This window comes from Scardinius erythrophthalmus, assembly GCF_964197995.2.
Source record: "Scardinius erythrophthalmus genome assembly, chromosome: 8".
In the NCBI taxonomy this organism is placed as follows: domain Eukaryota; kingdom Metazoa; phylum Chordata; class Actinopteri; order Cypriniformes; family Leuciscidae; genus Scardinius; species Scardinius erythrophthalmus.
In genome coordinates, this window is record NC_138228.1 from 46,263,752 (window position 1) to 46,284,122 (window position 20,371).

A 20,371-nucleotide genomic window follows, 5' to 3' on the forward strand; every position below is an offset into this window, starting at 1 on the left:
GCAGGTAATTTTACCATTGTTGCCCAGCATGGCTATTCCAGCTCAGTAGGGCTATTGCAAACAGAAGTCTACTACTGAGAAATTTAACGTTATTTGAGCGGACTTTGCTTTTCCAGTGCATGATCGGCGTTTGGGCCGTTAAGAAGCAGAACGCGCAGCGCAAACACGGAGCGCAACATTGAGCAGAGAGCGCAATGCGCCGACACACACTCACACACACACACAGAACGGAGAGTGCGGCGCAACCACCGAGCGGAAAAGACCCGCACGTGAAGTTACGAAACAAGCAGCGCGAGAATGAAACCTGATCGCCGAACACGGAGGGGCGGGACGGCATATTTTCCATAGACAGTAAAAAAATGGACACAGCGACCCCATAGACTTCAACGGAGAAAAGTTCGTACCGCTTTCTCCTTTCCACAAGCGCTTGCTCGCTCTCCCGTTGCGTCTGTCGTTGTGTCTGTCGCCGCGTCGCTTCTATTATGAGTGCGCTTTCCGCGCGCCCACATTTGAAATATTTGAATGTGAACGACTCATCAGTGATATTACTGATGCGCCGCTGCTTAATACATTGTAGGGGAAACACTGGATATAAAAGATTGGATGACGCGTAATTTTCTTTTATTAAATCCAGACAAGACAGAGGTAATACTTATCGGTTCAAAAAACCACCCACAAAACCTCTCACTCTACAACTTTAACATAGTAGGATGTCCTGTTACTTTATCCTCTACAGTAAAAGACCTGGGTGTTATATTAGACTGCAACCTGTCTTTTGAAAATCATATTTCATATGTTACAAGAACAGCCTTTTTCCACCTTAGAAACATTGCTAAGCTGCGTAATATGCTATCAGTTTCTGATGCAGAAAAGCTAGTTCATGCATTCATGACCTCGAGACTAGATTACTGTAATGCTTTATTAGCTGGTTGTCCTGCATCCTCATTAAACAAGATACAGTTAGTCCAAAATGCAGCCGCTAGAGTTCTAACTAGATCAAGAAAATATGATCATATAACACCGATTTTATCATCACTACATTGGTTACCTATAAAGTCCCGTATTAATTACAAGGTATTGCTACCAGAGGTGTAAAAAGTACTCAAAAATGTTACTCAAGTGAAAGTACAAGTACTGAGGGAAAATTTTACTCAATTAAAAGTAAAAGTATCTGGCCAGAATCGTACTCGAGTAAAAGTAAAAAAGTACCACATTAAAATTGTACTTGAGTATTAAAGAAGTAAAAGTAACAGCAAGAATAAAAACTAGAGATTCTTGTTTAAGCTTTTAATCTCTAAAATCATTAAGTGAATGAACCACATACAAGGTTTTATCCTGCTTTAGAACTGTTTGTATTTAATTGTATTTAATTATCAGACTACTATCTAATGCCAGTATGCAACATTCTTTAAACAATCCACTAAACATGCTTTTACCACTAAAAGAAAAGAATTCGCTAAGGTACGGCCACGGGTGCTCTTGGTCCTGTGGCTGATTTTGGACTGTGTTCGCAGCTGAATCACGTTCTACCTCCATTTTCTTCCACTGATTGACCATAGACAGTAAAAGAAATGGACACAGCGACCCCATAGATTTCAACGGAGAAAAGTGAAGCAAATTAGAAGCACTCACTTCCTGATGGCTGAGCGTACTGCGCAGGCTCAATCTGAGTTTGACGACGTAGATATGACGTGAGCTGACCGTTGTAAGTCTTCTAGTAGCTGTGCCAAGAGAAATCTAACTTGCAGAGACGGAGAGCGTGAGTAGTAGCTGTCCATGAGCTAGGAGCAGGAGCAACTTTATGATTCTCTATGGGCTTCTCCCTTGACTTTATGCCTCCACGTCCCCCCGATTGACTGCGAGCTTCTCCTCCTGTCTATACGGTAATTTCCAGAGAGTCGCGTGGTTATGACGCAATCGTTAGCCAATTTTTACAAAAACTGCTTCTACGGGGCCATAATGTAAGATACAAGATAATGGAGCCTTTCATACATTGTCGAGTTTCTTTAGAAATAAACAATGGGCAAACAGGGTCTTCAAGCGCCTCAGATGTAAAGTTATTCGCTGTCAAAGTGAGGCCAAAATGAATGGGAGTCAATGGAAAGCTAGCAGCAGGTGATGGCTTGATAGCCAATGGCGGCGCCCTGGGGTGGTACGCTCTTCGGCTGCTGGATTGCCCCCCTGTGATTGACTGTTATAATTACTCTAATTTCTAGGTCAAGGTGCTGTGCATTGTGGTAATAGATGCGACATGACGTCACTTCCAAAGGACCAATGAACATGTCTGACCAATTTGGTGAAATGTGAAAACGAATCTCATTGGCAGAATAAATTACATTTTAATTAAACTAGGCATCAGCGCAATTCAATTGGTTTGGTAATAGCAAGGGAAAATAGAATGAAGTGATCTCCAAAAATTAAGTACTTTTTGACTATAAATAAAATTGTAAGGAGTAAAAAGTAAAAAATTTTCTTAAAAAATGTAATTAAGTAAAAGTAAAAGTAGTGATTTTTAATTGTACTCAAGTAAAGTAAAAATCCCCCAAAATAATACTTAAGTACAGTAATCAAGTAAAATTACTCAAGTATTTTACACCTCTGATTGCTACTGACTTATAAAGCCCTAAACGGCTTAGCTCCAGTCTATTTAACGGATCTTCTATCGCCCTATAATCCATCGCGCTCTTTAAGGTCACTAAATTCGAGGCTTTTGGTCATACCTAGGATATCTAGGTCCACCAAAGGAGGGAGGGCATTTTCACATTTAGCACCAAAACTCTGGAATAGTCTTCCGGATACTGTTCATTGCTCAGACTCGCTCTCCCAGTTTAAAACTAGATTAAAGACGCATCTCTTCAGCCAGGCATTCATATAATACTTTTAATCTTACAGTTAAATCCGGTCTCTAGTTCATAAACGCCAGAGGAGAACTGGCCCCCGACTGAGCCCGGGTTCTCCCAAGGTTTTTTTTTCTCCATTAGGTCACCTTATGGAGTTTTTCGGTTCCTTGCCACTGTTGCCTTTGGCTTGCTCAGTTGGGGATATTTGGGGATATTTAATTGAATTAATCAATCAACGATACCATTGATCAGCATTACCAAACGTGGACGCTCCACTAGAAACAAACATTGATGTATTGTTTTAATTTAATACTGTGAAGCTGCTTTGATACAATCTATGTTGTGAAGAGCGCTATATAAATAAACTTGACTTGACTTAAGTGTATTTGAAACGCGCGTATAACAGTATATTGGATCCGTGCAGCTCTTAAAGTGACCGCAGCCAACATTAATGTTAATCAAATAAGAAAAGACAAAGATGAAATCACTCACTGCTCATGAATGAATAACTTTTGTAGTTTTAAATAAGGATTAGTCTATATTTAATGTATACAGCACAGCAGTGTTATTTTACATTGGATTACTTATTCAGTAACACTTTAGTGTGGGGAATACATAGTCAGTATTAACTATGACTTTTGCCTCAATAAACTCCTTATTTATTGCTTATTAATAGTTAGTAAGGTTGTTTTTTTTTGCATTTAAGTTTCGGTATTGGATAAGATTAGGATGTAGAATAAGGCATTAAAGGGGACATATCATGCCAAATGCACTTTTTTAGCCCTTAAATGCATTTTGTTGTATATTTGGAGTGTTTAGAAGTACAGAAAAGATGAAATTATTCTCTTCAGGTGCTTCGTTGATATCTTTATATTCTGTTTTGGTCATATTTTTCAACCTGTTCCGATTTTTCTGTTATCTATGACGTTTTTTTTAACTATAACGTCACAGTATTTGCAGCGGAACTGCCAAATAAGGACATTGACTTCCGGCCCAACACTTCGAGCAATCCGCCATTATTATTTCTCGCTGCAATTTTGTAGTCCAAGCTAAAGGATGCAGAAGTTACGAGAGGGTAAGTTAAAATGTTCGGTTGTTGGATGTAGTAACCCACACGCTTTATTACACCGTCTAATGTAGATGAACTGCCGCGCTTGTGGCGCATGTTTGACTGAAAGAACGAGCAGAGAGAGAGACCCGGTCGCGCGCGCTCACTCTCTCTCTTCAGAGCCAGGCAAAAGTGTAAACAAGACATCACCGTCTCCAAACTAGACGCTGTCTTGCTCTCTCTCCCTCGCACATACTAATCAAAATAAATCGACACGGTGGTAAAAGGTCGGAAGACCAAATTTCAATGTGTAACAGTTAAATACAGTAACACACCATTGCGATACATCCATATGAAGACGTTGTTCTGCAGGTTCGTCGTCTTCATTTTTATCTCGCTCCGGCTCGAACATGTAAGGCTGGCTGGACAAGTCTTCCGTTGTTGACATTTTGTTAATAATGTGTGAATAAAAAGTTTATGTGCCGCTAGATAATCGTATCTCTGCTATCAGACTACAAAAATGGCCGAACGGGGTGGAGTTGAACCGAGTGTCACCTCTGCATTCTGGAGAGGGGGCGGGGTATGAAGTGTCTCAATATTATTTAAAGAGACCGCACCAAAACGAGTTGCTCTCAGACGCACATCAGAAAAGGGGTAGAAAGGGGGCTTGTGGAGCTATAATAATGAGGAATTCAGACCCAAGCATTGCAGTTCCGCTTTATATAGACTACAAATGTATGATTTATATGAAAAAAGGAACAATTTAAAAGCATGATATGTCTCCTTTAATATGTCTTTTATAAGCACAAATTAACAGCCAATATCCTAGCTAATAAGCAACTAGTTAATAGTGAGAATTGAACCCTAAAAATAGTGTTACCCTTTATTCAATTTCTGTTGTAGGCTATTACTCATCTGAACACCACTGTTAGTACATCTTCCTGAAAAAACTAAAACCACTGTTTATTTAATTAGTATTTTTGTTCTGTTGTGTTTTGCCATTTTTTTTTGTAATTAGTTTGTTATTGCTAACTGTTTACTCGTCTTCTGTAACTGCTTTGATGACTTTTTACTTGCATTAATTAACCTAGTATTAGTTTTTGCTGAAGTATTGATCATTTTGAAATTTCACTTACTTTTAAAATGACTCATATAATGAATTAAGACTTTGATAATATCACCCACCAATAATTGTGATTTCAATACTGACAAAAAAATCATGATTATGATTTCTGCCATAATCGAGCAGCCCTGCTCTCTCGCTCTCTCTCTCGTCCAGATGCTACACATGTGCTCTATTACAGGACCTACTGAGCTGGATTCAGGCTTTAATTTAATGCTGTGAAGAAATAGTTTTATCTGTTTTATTTATTTCTCCATTTGATGAGAATGATGATGTGTTGCATACACTGTACGTGACCTTTGACCTTGTCTCTGTGTGGCTTTGTCTCTGCAGCCCAGAATGTGACTGTGGAGGAGATTCTGAATGCCTACAGACAAGCATGCCAGAAGCTCAACTGCAAACCAATCCCCAAAGTGCTCAAACAGATACAGGTAACACCCCTGCAAAGCATGCTGGACATTCTTTACATATTCTTTCAAGTCCTCTTCGAAGTCATAAAGCATTGTATTCACACCTGGGTCAGAAAGTAACTTTTTTTCCATTAAGAGGCAATATTTGCTTTGCAATATTTGATTAAGATAACATATTATATGAATCTGTGTTGTTTTTATGTCAAATACTTACATTTATTCAACCAGTTACCTTAATCCGTCAGAATGCTATTGATTGTTACCAATTTTATCAACATGAACAAAAGACATCTTTATACTGCAAAGGTGGAACAGAAGCTGCATCTGACATGGTATGTTTATTTACACAGACTGTTTAATGCTGATCAAAGGTGGCATACATGTATTTACACAACAATTGCACAATGATAGCCTACATATGATTAAAAAAACATGAATTCATTACAGGGCAATATTATGACATCATTATTGCAGAATATTGCTCTTGATGTTGTAATAATGATTGTTAATGTTGATTAATAGAATACATAATTTATGTGTGGGGAAGTGGCTTGTCATATTCTTGTAGAGAACTATGAATTAATTTATAGATTTTTAATGCATTAGAAAATCAAGACATAACATTATTATGGCTTGTATTTTAGTTGTATTGTATTGTATTTTAGATCATAAAGAAAAAGTATAACTTGTATACAGAAAGCGAGCAAAGCACGCAGTCCGTGACTTTAGTGTAGTGCAAGGTCACAGAGTTATGCTCTCTCGCAATAACTCCTGTTAAAATCACTGAAGCTGTCATCACTTCAAAATTAATCTCTTGTTTACATCGTAGCTGCACTTTGTTGTTTATGATAAGAGAGTTCGCAAGAGTGCAGAACAAAACTTTCAGCTGACTTCTCAATTGCTGGTGACTAATCTAAACACCTCTGATTGGCCATTGCATTCATACACTTAACAGAAACATGCATGATTGGTTATAATGCTCAACATTGCAAAAAAAAAGCTAAAAGAAGTCTTTGATGTAACGTGAGCAGATTTAGATGAAATGCCGCAATTGACACTTTTCATTTTCATTTTTTGACCCCTTATCTTGAATTTGGGTTGCATTTTTGCCCAAACTCCCCATAAATTACACCCTCACTGAAGAAAGGGAAGCTTGATCGTGCACGTTAATGATCTCTGTTGTATCCCCAGCTGGCCCGTTGGGCTGGATTACATTTGTACTCTGATCACAAACATATAACCTCACTGACCTCTGGCATTGGCCCAGTCACATGCCTCCTGACTCCCTCTGGCTGCAGCTCGCTCACTGAAAGCCTCTTACAGGCACAGCGTTGTAAACGTACCAAACCGAGTCAACAAACGGTAATTTCTCCCTGTCCTGATGACACACACACCCCCCCAGTCAAATTCTGGGTTATTTGCATGTAGCGTTATAATGGTTTGGTTAGAGCTCAACGGGAATGTGCCTGTTTTCTGTCAGCTAATGTTTAACTTCCTATAACAAGAAGCAATTATGCATTGAAATTACTAATGTGATGATTTTCAAAGGTTCAAATTTGACGTTACTACAAAAGTCTTAATGGCTCTGCAGCAAAAAAATAAATAAAATAAAATGAATGAATGGTCATGAAAAACTAATTATGGCTGTTGTTGGCGAAAAATAAACCTTGATAATAAAACCATGTTAATACTTTTAGCCCTTTTATCTAATTTTTTTTTAGAAATTTCAAATTTTACACAGAAAATCCACTGTGATGCAAGAAAAATATATATCATATGAAGTTTTAAGAATATACAATCTGAGAATTTCCAGTATCAACCCCAATTGAGTAATAAATTGATTTAATTAAATTCATTTAAACTTATAACTCATGCTTGCCCAAAAATGGTCCGAATTGATGAAACCTACTGTTGCGTAACTTTCACTTTGAGATGAAAAGATGGTAAATTTCCCACACTGCAATGGTTCACCGATAGGCTTGCATATCAAAATGGACCTGAATGCATGATGAGAAAATAGACAGGGTGATTTTTGATTTCATGCTGACTTCAAAAATGCATGAAAGATTTCAGGTGAGACTCTGCAGTGTGTTTTGATGAGGCAGGAGGACACGTGCATGCCTGCTGAACCAGAGCGATGGATAGAGAGAGAGTGAGCAGTTTCTCCCGTCTGCTTCTAGCTGAGTCACTGAAACGGACAGAAAGAGAGCCATCATGTTATCGTGGCCTGATGTTTGCACAGAGATGCCAGCTAACACCCACAATCACTCACCAACCAGCACATGCTGTCGTTCTCCTCCCCTCTTTCTCTCCGTTCCCGTTCTTTTGTGTTTCCCATCTGTTTCTCGGCCGTTCCTTTATTTTTCTCTGCAAGTGTACTTTTTTCATGAAATGCATTTTTGGTGCAATACGTGTAAACCTGTAGTTGTGCAGAAGGACATGGGCCTGTTAAATCCTTCTGAGGGCACCGTGGTAAATTTCCACTGGGAGTCCCCGGGGCAAAAAATAGCCGGTCATTACTGAGTGCGTGTGTACGTATGTGTTTTTCCACCACCTCAGTCTGTGCTTGTGTTCCTCTCTCTTCATTGCTTAGTCACCCCTGGAAAAATGACTTCACAAACAGGCCTATAAAAGAAATGAGAGAGAGAGAGAGAGAGAGAGAGAGAGAGAGAGACAAAAGGTACTAAGAAGATTAATGCTCCGTTTATGATGGCAAGTGGCCATATATATATTTATATATATATATATGAAGAGTTCAGATGCAAAAGCCTCTAAGTGCCATCTGATATTTTCTTCTAGAATGATAATTTTTATAAAGCTTGTATATTTAAGTTCAGTAATTTCACTTAAATGACAATTAATAGGTAATTTGCATGGCCATTTAAGTGAAATTATTAAACTTTAATATACGAGCTTGATAAAGATGTTTTGGGATCTACTACGTAGGTTTTCATTCTTGAATAAAAAAAAATTCCCTATATTCTCCATTGTTGCGGCTCCTCTCTTCCCAGTCTGTCAGTAACGCTCTGTTTACTTCCTGTCTCTATGAAGCCCCTCCTTCTGAAAAGCACACTGTGCTCTGATTGGTCGGCTGGAGCAGTGTGTTGTGATTGGTCGAGTGCTTCGAGTGTGTTTGTGAAATGTCCCGCCCCTTACCATAACTGCCAGTTTAACACACTACTAACTAACTCAACCAGGCCCCGCCCCTTTATTCTGCGTATGAATTATTATAATGAGGAATACTGTGACGTGTTCGTTCTTGGAAGAAACTCAAGACTACAATGGAGGCGTTTCAGGAGTTCAGAAACACTGACACTGACATAGAGAAGAACTCCCGCTGGAGGGACTTTGCTCAAACAGCAACATTACACAATAAAGAAAGATGAACATGGGAAAAAAAGCATAATAGATCCTCTTTAATACAGTTTCCCTCCTCACCAGCACAAGTGCACACCACCCGAGTCTCTGATTGCTGAGGAAAAGATGACCGCAGGTGGTTTGTATAACAGCAGAAACACAAGGCTCATTGAAGTCACATTAGAAAGCTCAGGGTCAGATGCTGTTTGCATGGCAGCGTTAAATGTCAGGTGGTGACTCTGAATGCTTTGGAGAGATTGCTGATCGGAGAACAGGTTTAGGGCAGCGGCCCCTGGTGTTTCACAGCACAGACGTCCTAGTGTTTACACAGCCTTGAAACGTATGAATTCAACGTTTATACTGGCATACTTTCAGCTCTTAGTCTCTTAGTCCCCTAGTTCCAGTGCGAGACATGTTACTGAACACACACACACACGTCTAGTTCACTATCTTTGTGGGGACTCTCCATAGATGTTATGGTTGTTTTACTGTAGAAACTGTATATTCTCTCCTCTTACACTAAATCTACCCATAAACATGCCTATCACACAAAACCTTTTTTCAAAAAAACTCATTCTGTATCTCAATTGACCTCGAGTGTATTAGTCAGTTTATTGATTCTTCAATCTTCAATTCTTCAAACCACTTGTCATTGCACACACACTTTTCTGACTAGAGTTACATTAATGATCTTGGCTGGTTATTCAATAAGAATCAAACATTCATCTCTTAATAGTAATCTTTCTTTTTCTTTTTTTGTCCATAGGACTTAAAAGACCTGACACAGCGAAACGAGTGCCTAGACCTCAAAGGTGAGCTGAAAATGGGCTTTATCACAGCGTTCAGTGTTCGGACGGTCATTGAACGTTCTGGGAATTTTAAATTGTGATTTCCAGTCATATAAATGTAATCAATCATGAGAATGTCTTTAGTTAATGTGAGTTTTTCTATTTAATATATTTAATTGGCTAAAAGATGTTCAGTCTCTCTATATACTGTATACACTACCATTCAAAAGAATGAGATTTCTCATAATCTTACTGCATTTATTCAATATAATGTGATATAATAAAATACAAAGCAAGGATGTAATAAATTGATCAAAAGTGACATGAAAGACTTTGTTCCAAAAGATTGATATTTCAATTACATGATGTTCTTTTAAACTGTGCATTTGTCAAACAATCCAGATTTTTTTTTTTTACAAAACTGTTTTCAACATTGATAATAATCAGAAATGTTTCTTGAGCATCACATCATCATATTAGAGTGATTTCTGAAGGATCATGTGACACTGAAGACTGGAGTAATGATGCTGAAAATCCAGCTTTGATCACAGGAATATACAATATATTCACATAGAAAACAGACATTTTAAACTTATAATATTTCACAATATTACTGTTTTTGCTATATTGTTAATCAAATAAATGCAACTTGGTGAGCAGAAGAGACTTCTTTAGAAAATCATTACAAAAATCTTCAGGACCCAAACTTTTGGATGATATATCTATGAAATATCAATCCAGTATACTTTGTAGTTACAGTTCATGAATTATGAACAGCTAGAAAAAGTCATGGGAATCTCATGGAAATTAATTGATGAAAAGATTAGGGAGCCCTGTATGTCACATGTTTTCATACATTCGCATACACACACCCTCCGTTGAGTTCAGCATGTTGAGACTGGTTTGTATGCTTGTTTAGTTTGTGTAGTTAATGGGTGTGTGTCCATAGACGAGCCGATCTCATCCTCAAGTCATTCAGGTTTACTGTAAATAATAAAGTTGCAGAAAAACCATGAGATTAGCCGTGTGTTTGGCTTTGATCTGTGTCGTTATAAAAAAATATAAAGAACCATATCAGTGCAAAAGTTGAAAGTAATATATATATATTTTTTTTATCATTTTGTCATTCTCGCAGGAGAGAAGCTGGACTATAAATCATGTGAATCTCTGGAGGAAATCTTTAAGCGGGTGCAGTTTAAAGTAGTGGATCTGGAGCAGACCAACTTGGACGAAGACGTGAGTGTTTTTTATCTCATTTCCACCGTATGCTGATTAGCTTTCTGACCGTAGAGTCATTCATTTTGTTCTCTTTCCATTAGAGATGCACCGATTACAATTTTCTGGGCCGATTCCGATTTCCGATTTTTCATTAAGTTTGACCTGCCGATACCGATTTTAGCCGATTCCGATTTCATTTTTTCTAACCACTTTACAGCACACACAAATATTTATTTTATATAATTTCTGTAATAGAACATTTTACAATTTGTATAGTTCACACACATCTAAAGTGCAGTGTTGTGGAAGAACCATTTCCTTTTCACATTCAATATCCAATAATTTTATATATATATATCACTGATTCTTGAGATAAGGGACAAAAGTACTTTTGAAAAGTGACAAACAAAAAATCGATACTACATTCATTTGAATTGGATATCTTCATAAACACGGGTCTCATCTATCATACTATGAAAAGGAACAGGTTTTTTATTTAACCACTTTTTATAAAAATTGACATTTACTCACTTAGTAACCTGACATTTGTCAACTCCGTCTGACACATGAAAATGTTTTTTTTTGTGTGTTTGATCAATTCAACAACACTGTAAAGTCTTTAAGTGTGTAGAAATGGTGTGCCTTAGCAAGGTTAAGTGATAAATTGCGTTGTATACACTTTTAATATTATTTTACATTGTTTTTGAATTAGCCATTTTAAATTACCTTCATTTAGTTTACTAATTTTTTAATTTTTAAAATATACATTCAGTGGTTTTGTGCACAAGACACTGATGCATGTAGATAAGTTGGTGTTTTAATGTATGAACACACTTAATCGAACAAAAGAAACATACCTTTTTATATATAAATGAAAAACCTCCATCTTACGGTGTTGACACACAAATGACAGTGTTGACACACAAATGACGGTGTTGACAAACTAATCGAGAATAAAACTGATTAAAGATATTTACCTAGTTTTGACATGGCAAAGGGAGAGAGTATCAAGGGAAAGGGTATCAAACTTCATACAAAGAGTACCTGGTGTCAGGATCTTGGCACACATGAAAATGTCAAAATGTTCCTGGTATCAAAAGAAAAAAGCAAATGTATCTGGAGGTCCTCTGTTGGTCATCTATACTGAACAACACGTTTGTTTTTGCCCCCATTCTTCATGATCTGAACTCAAAGATCTAAGACTTTTGCTATGTACACAAAAGGCCTATTTCTCTCAAAATATTGTTCACAAATCTGTCTAAATCTGTGTTAGTGAGCACTTCTCCTTTGCGGAGATAATCCATCCACTTCACAGGTGTGGCATATCAAGATGCTTATTAGACAGCATGATTATTGCACAGGTGTGCCTAAGGCTGGCCAAAATAAAAGGCCACTAACCGATATGGATTTTTTAGTGCCGATACCGATTTTTTTTCATCAGCCTTAGCCGATGACCGATACGGGGTGCCGATTTTCTTGGGCCGATATTTGGAGCCGATACTGCTTTTGCTCACTCAATTTAAATCATAAAAATGACACAATGATGATAACAAATGTTACAATTCTCAAATAAAAATAAGGAACATTTATTGAACTAAAAAAAAAAACAATATTTGACAAATATTAAAAACATGTGAGGTAGAACAAGTAAAAAAAAGTTCAGTGCTAAAATTATTGAAAATAAATAATAAGCATAATTCAAATTCTTTAAGTAAATTCTGAAAATAAATATTTAAGCATGAATAAAATAATTACACTATTGCACACAGTAGCAACAAGCAAGCAGCATAATAAACGTCTGTCGTTGCTATGCAGCCATGAACTGCGCTCTCCATGATGACATGGAGGAAGAAGGACTAATTTATTTCCTGCCCTTTACGAATATATTTATGGAGATGAGAAATAAAAACCCGCCCTGTCCAGCTATGATCAGCTGTTCGGCCGATCTTTCGATGTTGTCGTATTATTCCACCACGCTTGCGGCATTCTGAAAAGTTGAGATGTTTTTATATCGATGCGGCGCGAACGCGCTTGGAAAAAACGAGCCCGTCGCTTCCATAATGAGCGTGCATACCGCGCGCCTACATTTGAAATAACGAACTTGAGCACGCAAAAGACGCGATATGTGAACAGGCCCTAAAAAGTTTCGATGTTTTCATCTCACCACGGCATAGGAGCGCCTGGACAAACGAGCGCGATGTGTCGCAACCGCGTCGCTGCTTTTATGATCACACGTCCAAACCTCAGCCAGGTGGTCGCTGAATAAAACTCCCACAAATATCACGGAACAACGTCGGCATTATTTAATCCTATGACCAGTGTTCGTAACAGCTGCCGTATGCATATGGATAGCCTCAAACTTAGCTATTTGCAGCTCCCTAAATACAATGACAAGCAGTTTTATAGATGAGGCATTCGCGTTTTCCATTTGGACCCACAAACTTGCTTAGTTGCACGCACATATAGAGCAACGTGTTTCCACTTTTAAAGTGTATGTCAATATTTCAGCTAAGTCAAACAGTTAAAAGATGCTTTGAAAGTTTAAAACTTGCCATTGTCTTGAAGAGGCTTCCAGCACTCTGCTAGTGTGGGAGGGGCAGTGCATGGGCTGTGCGTGAACTGCAGCGTCTCCAGCAACACAGAGCTGCCCACGGACGCCTGTCTGTAAATAATGCCGGGAAAAAACTATCGGCGAACGCAGCAGCCGCGTATCGGCCGATGCCAATACACGTCAAACCCGCAAATATCGGCCCGATTTATCTAAAATGTGCAGTTTTACTGTATTGAGGGGGTCTGAAAACCAGTCAGTATCTGGTGTGACCACCATTTGCTTCACGAAGTGCAACATCTCCTTCGCATAGAGTTGATCAGGTTGTTGATTGTGGCATGTGGAGTGTTTGTCCACTCCTCTTCAATGGCTGTGTGAAGTTGCTGGATATTGGCAGGACCTGGAACACGCTGTCGTATACGCGATCCAGAGCATCCCAAACATGCTCAATGGGTGACATGTCCAGTAACTATGCTGGACATGCAAGAACTTGGATGTTTTCAGCTTCCAGGAATTGTGTACAGACCCTTGCAACATGGGGCAGTGCGTTATCATGCTGCAACATGAGGTGATGGTCGTGGATGAATGGCATAACAATGGGCCTCAGGATCTCGTCACGGTATCTCTGTGCATTCAAAATGCCATCAATAAAATGCACCTGTGTTCATTGTCCATAACATACGCCTGCCCATACCATAACCCACCGCCACCATGGGCCACTCGATCCACAACGTTGACATCAGCAAACCGCTCACCCACACAATGCCATACAATGCTGTCTGCCATCTGCCCTGTACAGTGAAAATCAGGATTCACCCGTGAAGAGAACACCTCTCCAAAGTGCCAGATGCCATCGAATATGAGCTCTTGCCCACTCAAGTCGGTTACAACGCGGACTGCAGTCAGGTCGAGACCCCGATGAGGACAACGAGCATACAGATGAGCTTTCCTGAGACGGTTTCTGACAGTTTGTGCAGAAATTCTTTGGTTATGAAAACCGATTTTTGCAGCAGCTGTCTGGGTGGCCGGTCTCAGAAGATCATGGAGGTGAAGATGCTGGATGTGGAGGTCCTGGGCTGTTGTAGTTACACGTGGTCTGCGGTTGTGAGGCCGGTTGGATGTACTGCTAAATTCTCTATAATTCTCTACGGTTAATGGTAGAGAAATGAACATTCAATTCACAGGCAACAGCCCTGGTGGACATTACTGCTGTCAGCATGCCAATTGCACGCTCCCTCAAAACTTGCAATATCTGTGGCATTGTGCTTTGTGATAAAACTGCACATTTTAGGCCTAGTCCACACGGACAGGGGTATTTTTATAACTGGAGTTTTTCCTCCTGTGTTTTAAAAAAAAAAATCCCGTCCACACATACTCTGTTTAAAAGAAATGTCCGCCTAAATGAAAACGCAAAAACACGCTATCAAGCACTGTCAAGAGCATGCCACACCAGCAGGCGGCGATATAACCCTAATCGTAAAGCCACGTTGACCAATCAGAAGCCTGAATCTGAAGCAAAAACCCCGGTTTTACTGTCTACACACAACACTGCAACCGGCGTTTCTGAAAATCCTCACCCCGGCAGGGGTTTTCAAAAATGTTCGGTTTCAGTGACCTGATACTGTGTTTCCGTGTGGACGAACGGCCGAACCGCGTAAAAAAAAAAAAGTCACGGTTATAAAAATACCCGTGTCCATGTGGACAAGGCCTTAGAGTGGCCTTTTATTGTGGCCAGTCTAAGGCACACCTGTGCAATAAACGTGCTGTCTAATCAGCATCTTGATATGCCACACCTGTGAGGTGAATGGATTATCTCGGCAAAGGAGAAGTGCTCACTAACACAGATTTATGAACAATATTTGAGAGAAATAGTCCTTTTGTGTACATAGAAAAAGTCTTAGATCTTTGAGTTCAGCTCATGAAAAATGGGGGCAAAAACAAAAGTGTTGCGTTAATAATTTTGTTCAGTGTATATTTGAACTAAAATGTAAATCTAACAAATGATTTGCAAGAGGACACAATAGGCTGAGAGCTAACTAAAAATACTTTTTTATTAAAGTTATTATGTGGCATTTGGGTATATTAAGATATTTTAAGTCAATCAACATGTATACTTAGATCATATTATCATGTTATGTAGTTGTTATACATTACTTAATGAGTCCTTGGAAGCACTTTTCCACTCCGTCAGCTTACATGTCAACACCGTCAGACAAAATATCTGACAGAGTTGACATCTGACGGAGTTGACAAAACAACATGTTTTTTCAACTTAATCACGTCTAATAAATGGTAGCCATTTTTATTTTCCTCAGTTGCCAGCTGCCATTAAACTAAACAAAACTACCAATTTTTATTTCAAAATTCTTGATTGAAATCATCCCTACTTTGAAGACAGTGTTGACACATAAAAGCTGTGACCACAGGGATTTCAACTTGTTTGCTGAATATATATATAAAAAAGTAAACTTACGAGACCATGTGTTGGACTGCTGCATTCATCAACAGATAGAAGTCAAAGGGGGTCCTCAGGGTTAAGTTGACCAAAATATGCCTGATTTATTTAGAATTTGAAACATTTCTGACGGAGTTGACATGAATTGATGACAGATTTTGAAAGGCTATTGTTAATGTATAAAATAATGCAATGTTCACTTTAAGTATTTTGTGATATTTTATTAAGCCATCCAATTAACCTCATATTCATATTTGTGCATTTTGGGCATTTTAAAACACTTTTTTTTTGCATTTTGATTTTGTGACCTCTATGGAGGACGAGTTCATTTGCATGGGCTTTCATAGTGCAGTGCCGGTATTTTATAAAATTCTATGAAATAATATAAATATATACAAAACTAAGGGTCTAAACATACACAAGTCTTTCATATCCAACTTTTAAAGCCTTTTAAATTAAATAATTTATAGTTTTTAAGGCAAATTGCAACATTTTGATGGGGGACATGTTTTGTCCCTTATCTCAAGAATCAGTGATATATGTATTTAGCAAACGAAACGTCTGTATGAAAACAGGGAATGGCAATAAAATAATATATAAATAAAAAATAAAATAAATATATAGCCTTGCAGTATAAAGATATTTCTCAAAGCGCACACACACACACAGGCCTATTGCAATCACTTCAAACTGAATAATAAAACAAGTTTAAATGGCTACATTTTCTATAAAAATATTAGTCTTTGTTTTCTTTTCTGACATAGCCTACTCCAGTTCTTGTTAAAACACGCAAATTCTGTGCATTTTGGGCACTTTTTTTGTGAAACCCTATTTAGGCTATTTTCCATCAAAAGTGTGATTTCCCTTTAATTGAGCGCGAGCAGTGCAGCAAATAGACTCAGCGCCGAAACACGCGCTTCACTGCTCGCGACGCTCCTGCTTGACGCTCGCGCTGCTCCTGCTCCCGTTGTGAATGCACTCATATTGATTAACATATGCACGCCGAAAAAAAAATACGCGCTTGCGGTCTGAACGGACGTAATTCACGAGGTTTTCTACATGTGCTCCGTGTGCACGTGTGATGCTGATGTTGCACAATGTTAATCATGCGGCGCCCGAGTGCATTTGACCGGCATAAAATCGGCATTTGTCAGACTGACCGGCCGGTCGCCGGTTACGGCCGATTACGTGAAAATCGGCCAATTCCGGTCACCAGCCGATCAATCGGCGCATCTCTACTTTCCATCTTTAAAACGGCCTGAGCTTCTGTGATGGCGTGTGCAGTGCTCTGATTTCAGTTATCAGTGCTGTTACACTATCAAAATGTCCTATTGCACATCTATGCACATTTAATTAGTGGCTAAGCAGCCTCAGTTGTGTTTGGTTGTGTTGTGTGTTTGGTTGTGCTGTGTTTCCGTGTTGGCTACGTTTGTCTGGTGTGATACATAAACACAGATATTAGGAGCTCTGGAGACATAAATTCAGGCTGTTTCTCAAAGGTTACTTGAGGCCGCTCCTGGACTGAGCTTGAGTTAATGCTTTGAGTTCATTTTCCCATAAGTCATAAGCTGGGTGGATATCTCAACGTCTTCCATATATACAAACACACACTCACTCCTGAACACCACTACTGAAGGGAGATGTGTCATGGAAAACTGGTTTTATTTATTTATTTATTCCCATGACAGACTTCTTGTATTTATTCATTTGTTTATTTGCTATTGTGAAATAAAAGATGTTAAATGTACTATATAGACACATTCTAATCAGCACAATAAAATATATGTATTATTATTATATATATATATACAGTATATACTATATATAGCTATATTACTACAGTATAGTGTATTACTACAGTATAGTGTATTACTATTGTGTGTAGATATTTACACTTTGCTTTGAAACAATGTGTATCGTCAAAAGCACTATATAAATAAATGTGCATTTATTTATTTATATTTATTTGTTGACTTACAGTATTTTATTAGTTATTTATATTATTTGTGTGCATTATTATTATTATTGCCTGTAACTGCTTGTCTGGGGGCAGTTTTTCCTTCTCCAGTCGTTGGACGTTTGACTGGCCATGGGAAGTGTGTGTCCCCCGGCTGTGCCTCCGTGAACTCTCAGCATGTTTGTTGTTCTCCTGTGTCTGAAAGCATTTGCTGCGCTCCTAATCTTCCTTACCTTTAAACCCTGGCCATGAACTGCACATTTGTGTTTGTTTTCAGGGTCCTCCAGAAACATTGAGCCCTGTCCCGCCTCCTCTGTGTGTATTGTATGCAGACGTTGTGTTTATAGTGTGTGTGTGTGTTCAGGGTGGAGCACAACACCATATGCTGCTTCTCATCAGAGCTCGGACCATTTAAAGGGTTAGTTCTCCCAAAAATGATAATGCCTTCAGTAATTACTCTCCCTCATGTTGTTCCAACCCAGTAAGACTTTCGTTAGTCTTCGGGACACAGATTAAGATATTTTTGATGAAATCTGAGAGTGGTTTCACTAGGTAATCGATATCTGCCATCCCAGAAAAGTTAGTCAAGACATCATTAAAATAGTCCAAGTGACTACAGTGGCTCAACCTTATGTTCATCAAGCGACGAGAATACTTTTTGTGTGCGCAAAAGAAATAAAAAAATAACTTTATTCATGTTGTGTAACAGCAGCACTTCTGGGTTGTACGTCAGAACGTAGGCTCACTATTGGCCGATGCTGGTCATGTGTGTGATGCTGGCCAATAGTGAGCCTCCGTTCTGACGTACAATCCAGAAACAAAATGAATAGTGGAATAAAGTTGTTATTTTTGTTTTGGTTTTTTTTGCGCACAGAAAGTATTCTCGTCGCTTGATGAACATAAGGTTGAGCCACTGTAGTCACTTGGACTATTTTAACGATGTCTTGACTAACTTTTCTGGGATGGCAGATATCGATTACCTAGTGAGACCGCTCTCAGATTTCATCAAAAATATCTTAATCTGTGTCCTGAAGACTAACGAAAGTCTTACGGGGTTGGAACAACATGAGGGAGAGTAATTACTGACAGAGTTTTCATTTTTGGGTGAACTAACCCTTTAAACACCGCTGGGTTTCGCTTCAGTCTTCAGAGAGTGTGTATGTGCCTCAGTCAAACACATTCCCCTCACAGAGAAGTGCAAGATGATAAGCATTGTTTAAGAAACTTCCCCCGACTAAATATTTATGTAGTTGACTAGTGCTCGTTCATTTAAGCCAATAGTCGACTAATCGCACGTTTATGATATTAATTTTATTACTTAAATATTTACTGGACATTTTACATTTACATGTACATGCACACCTGTACGCTGATAACTCACAAAAGAGCATTGTCGGGTTAAGCGTAATCTGGTTAAGAACGTGCATGTGAACGCTCTGTAAATGTCCAAGCAAACAAAATGCACAGGGGTGGCACTCACTCCTAAGCCTAGTGTGTCTAATACAGCGGGACAGTCGCTCCTTCCCAGCCTTACATAGTGGTAATACTGTTTTTTAAGCTGTGCAAGGTGACTGGAGGCGTGGACTGGGACGTCATGCTCCATTATGAAGAGTGACAGGCTGTTCTTCCAGTGAGATCTGTAACACACAAAAGCAAAATAACACGTATATCACTCCGTGCACTAGCGTACGCAGCCATCTTGATTATTTAGAAATAATTGGATTGTAAAATGTTTTTTGAGTAAATGATGTCTCTCTTAAACTGGTCAGAAAGAGCTGTTTTCTGTTGGACCGTTTACACATACTTGAACATATTGTTGAAAGTTTGGAAATGGTGTCTAGAATTGCTTTTTAAACTTTTGTTATCACATGCTCTCAACAAGTTAGCTAAAATAGCTATGTGGTCTTTATTAAGGTATCACCTGTCAGTCATTTTATTTGCTTGTTTGATTTTAGTGCATCACTGTGTGTGTGTGTGTGTGTATTACTGACTTTTGTGTGTCTATCTCTTCTTTCTTCTGTCCAATCATAGGTATTAGATGTTCTCTCTCTCTCTCTCTCTCTCTCTCTCTCTCTCTCTCTCTCTCTCTCTCTCTCTCTCTCTCTCTCTCTCTCTCTCTCTCTCTCTCTCTCTCTCTCTCTCTGGCCCTGTTTACAACTGGTATTAAGATGCGTTTTGGTGTAAAAGGGGTCTAAAACGTTTTGAACTTGTGCACTTTCGGCCACTTTCAGAGGTAGTCGAAAACGCATTCGACCGGACAGCCAAAAAACACCGTCTACTCTCCGCCTACTGACCTAATGCGTAAATATTATCCCTCGTCTACTTGTTATCCGATCCACCAAAACGCATCTTAATGCCAGGTGTAAACGACATCTCTCTCCTTCTGCTCTGCATTGTGTCTATCAAGTGAGTATTTCAGGCGTTTTGTCTCGGCTTGTCTGAGGTCACTGTGTGAAAAGTGAACGACTCGTGCTGTTTATAGGACAGTGTAAATCTCTAGTGTAAAGATGTTGGAAACAAAACCATATTTTCTTTCAAGACACACACTTTCACATGTACAAACATGCACGCTAATGCATGTTTGCGTGCATGTCTTGCAGCGTCATGTGGGACACAGTCTGGGCTCT

At 38.8% G+C, this 20,371-nt stretch overlaps 1 protein-coding gene across 2 annotated transcripts in view; it reads left to right on the top strand.

Annotated features, from left to right (window-relative positions):
* Nucleotides 1-20,371, top strand: part of ppp1r37 (protein phosphatase 1, regulatory subunit 37) — a 72,100-nt gene that overhangs the window by 24,913 nt on the left and 26,816 nt on the right. Inside the window, exons 2-5 of one of the 2 annotated variants that reach the window (XM_081372584.1) lie at nt 5,345-5,442; nt 5,709-5,753; nt 9,545-9,590; nt 10,702-10,802. In XM_081372584.1, the coding sequence (XP_081228710.1) occupies nt 5,345-5,442; nt 5,709-5,753; nt 9,545-9,590; nt 10,702-10,802 (290 nt within the window). The remainder of the gene's footprint in view (nt 1-5,344; nt 5,443-5,708; nt 5,754-9,544; nt 9,591-10,701; nt 10,803-20,371) is intronic. The other variant, XM_081372585.1, reaches the window with a different exon arrangement.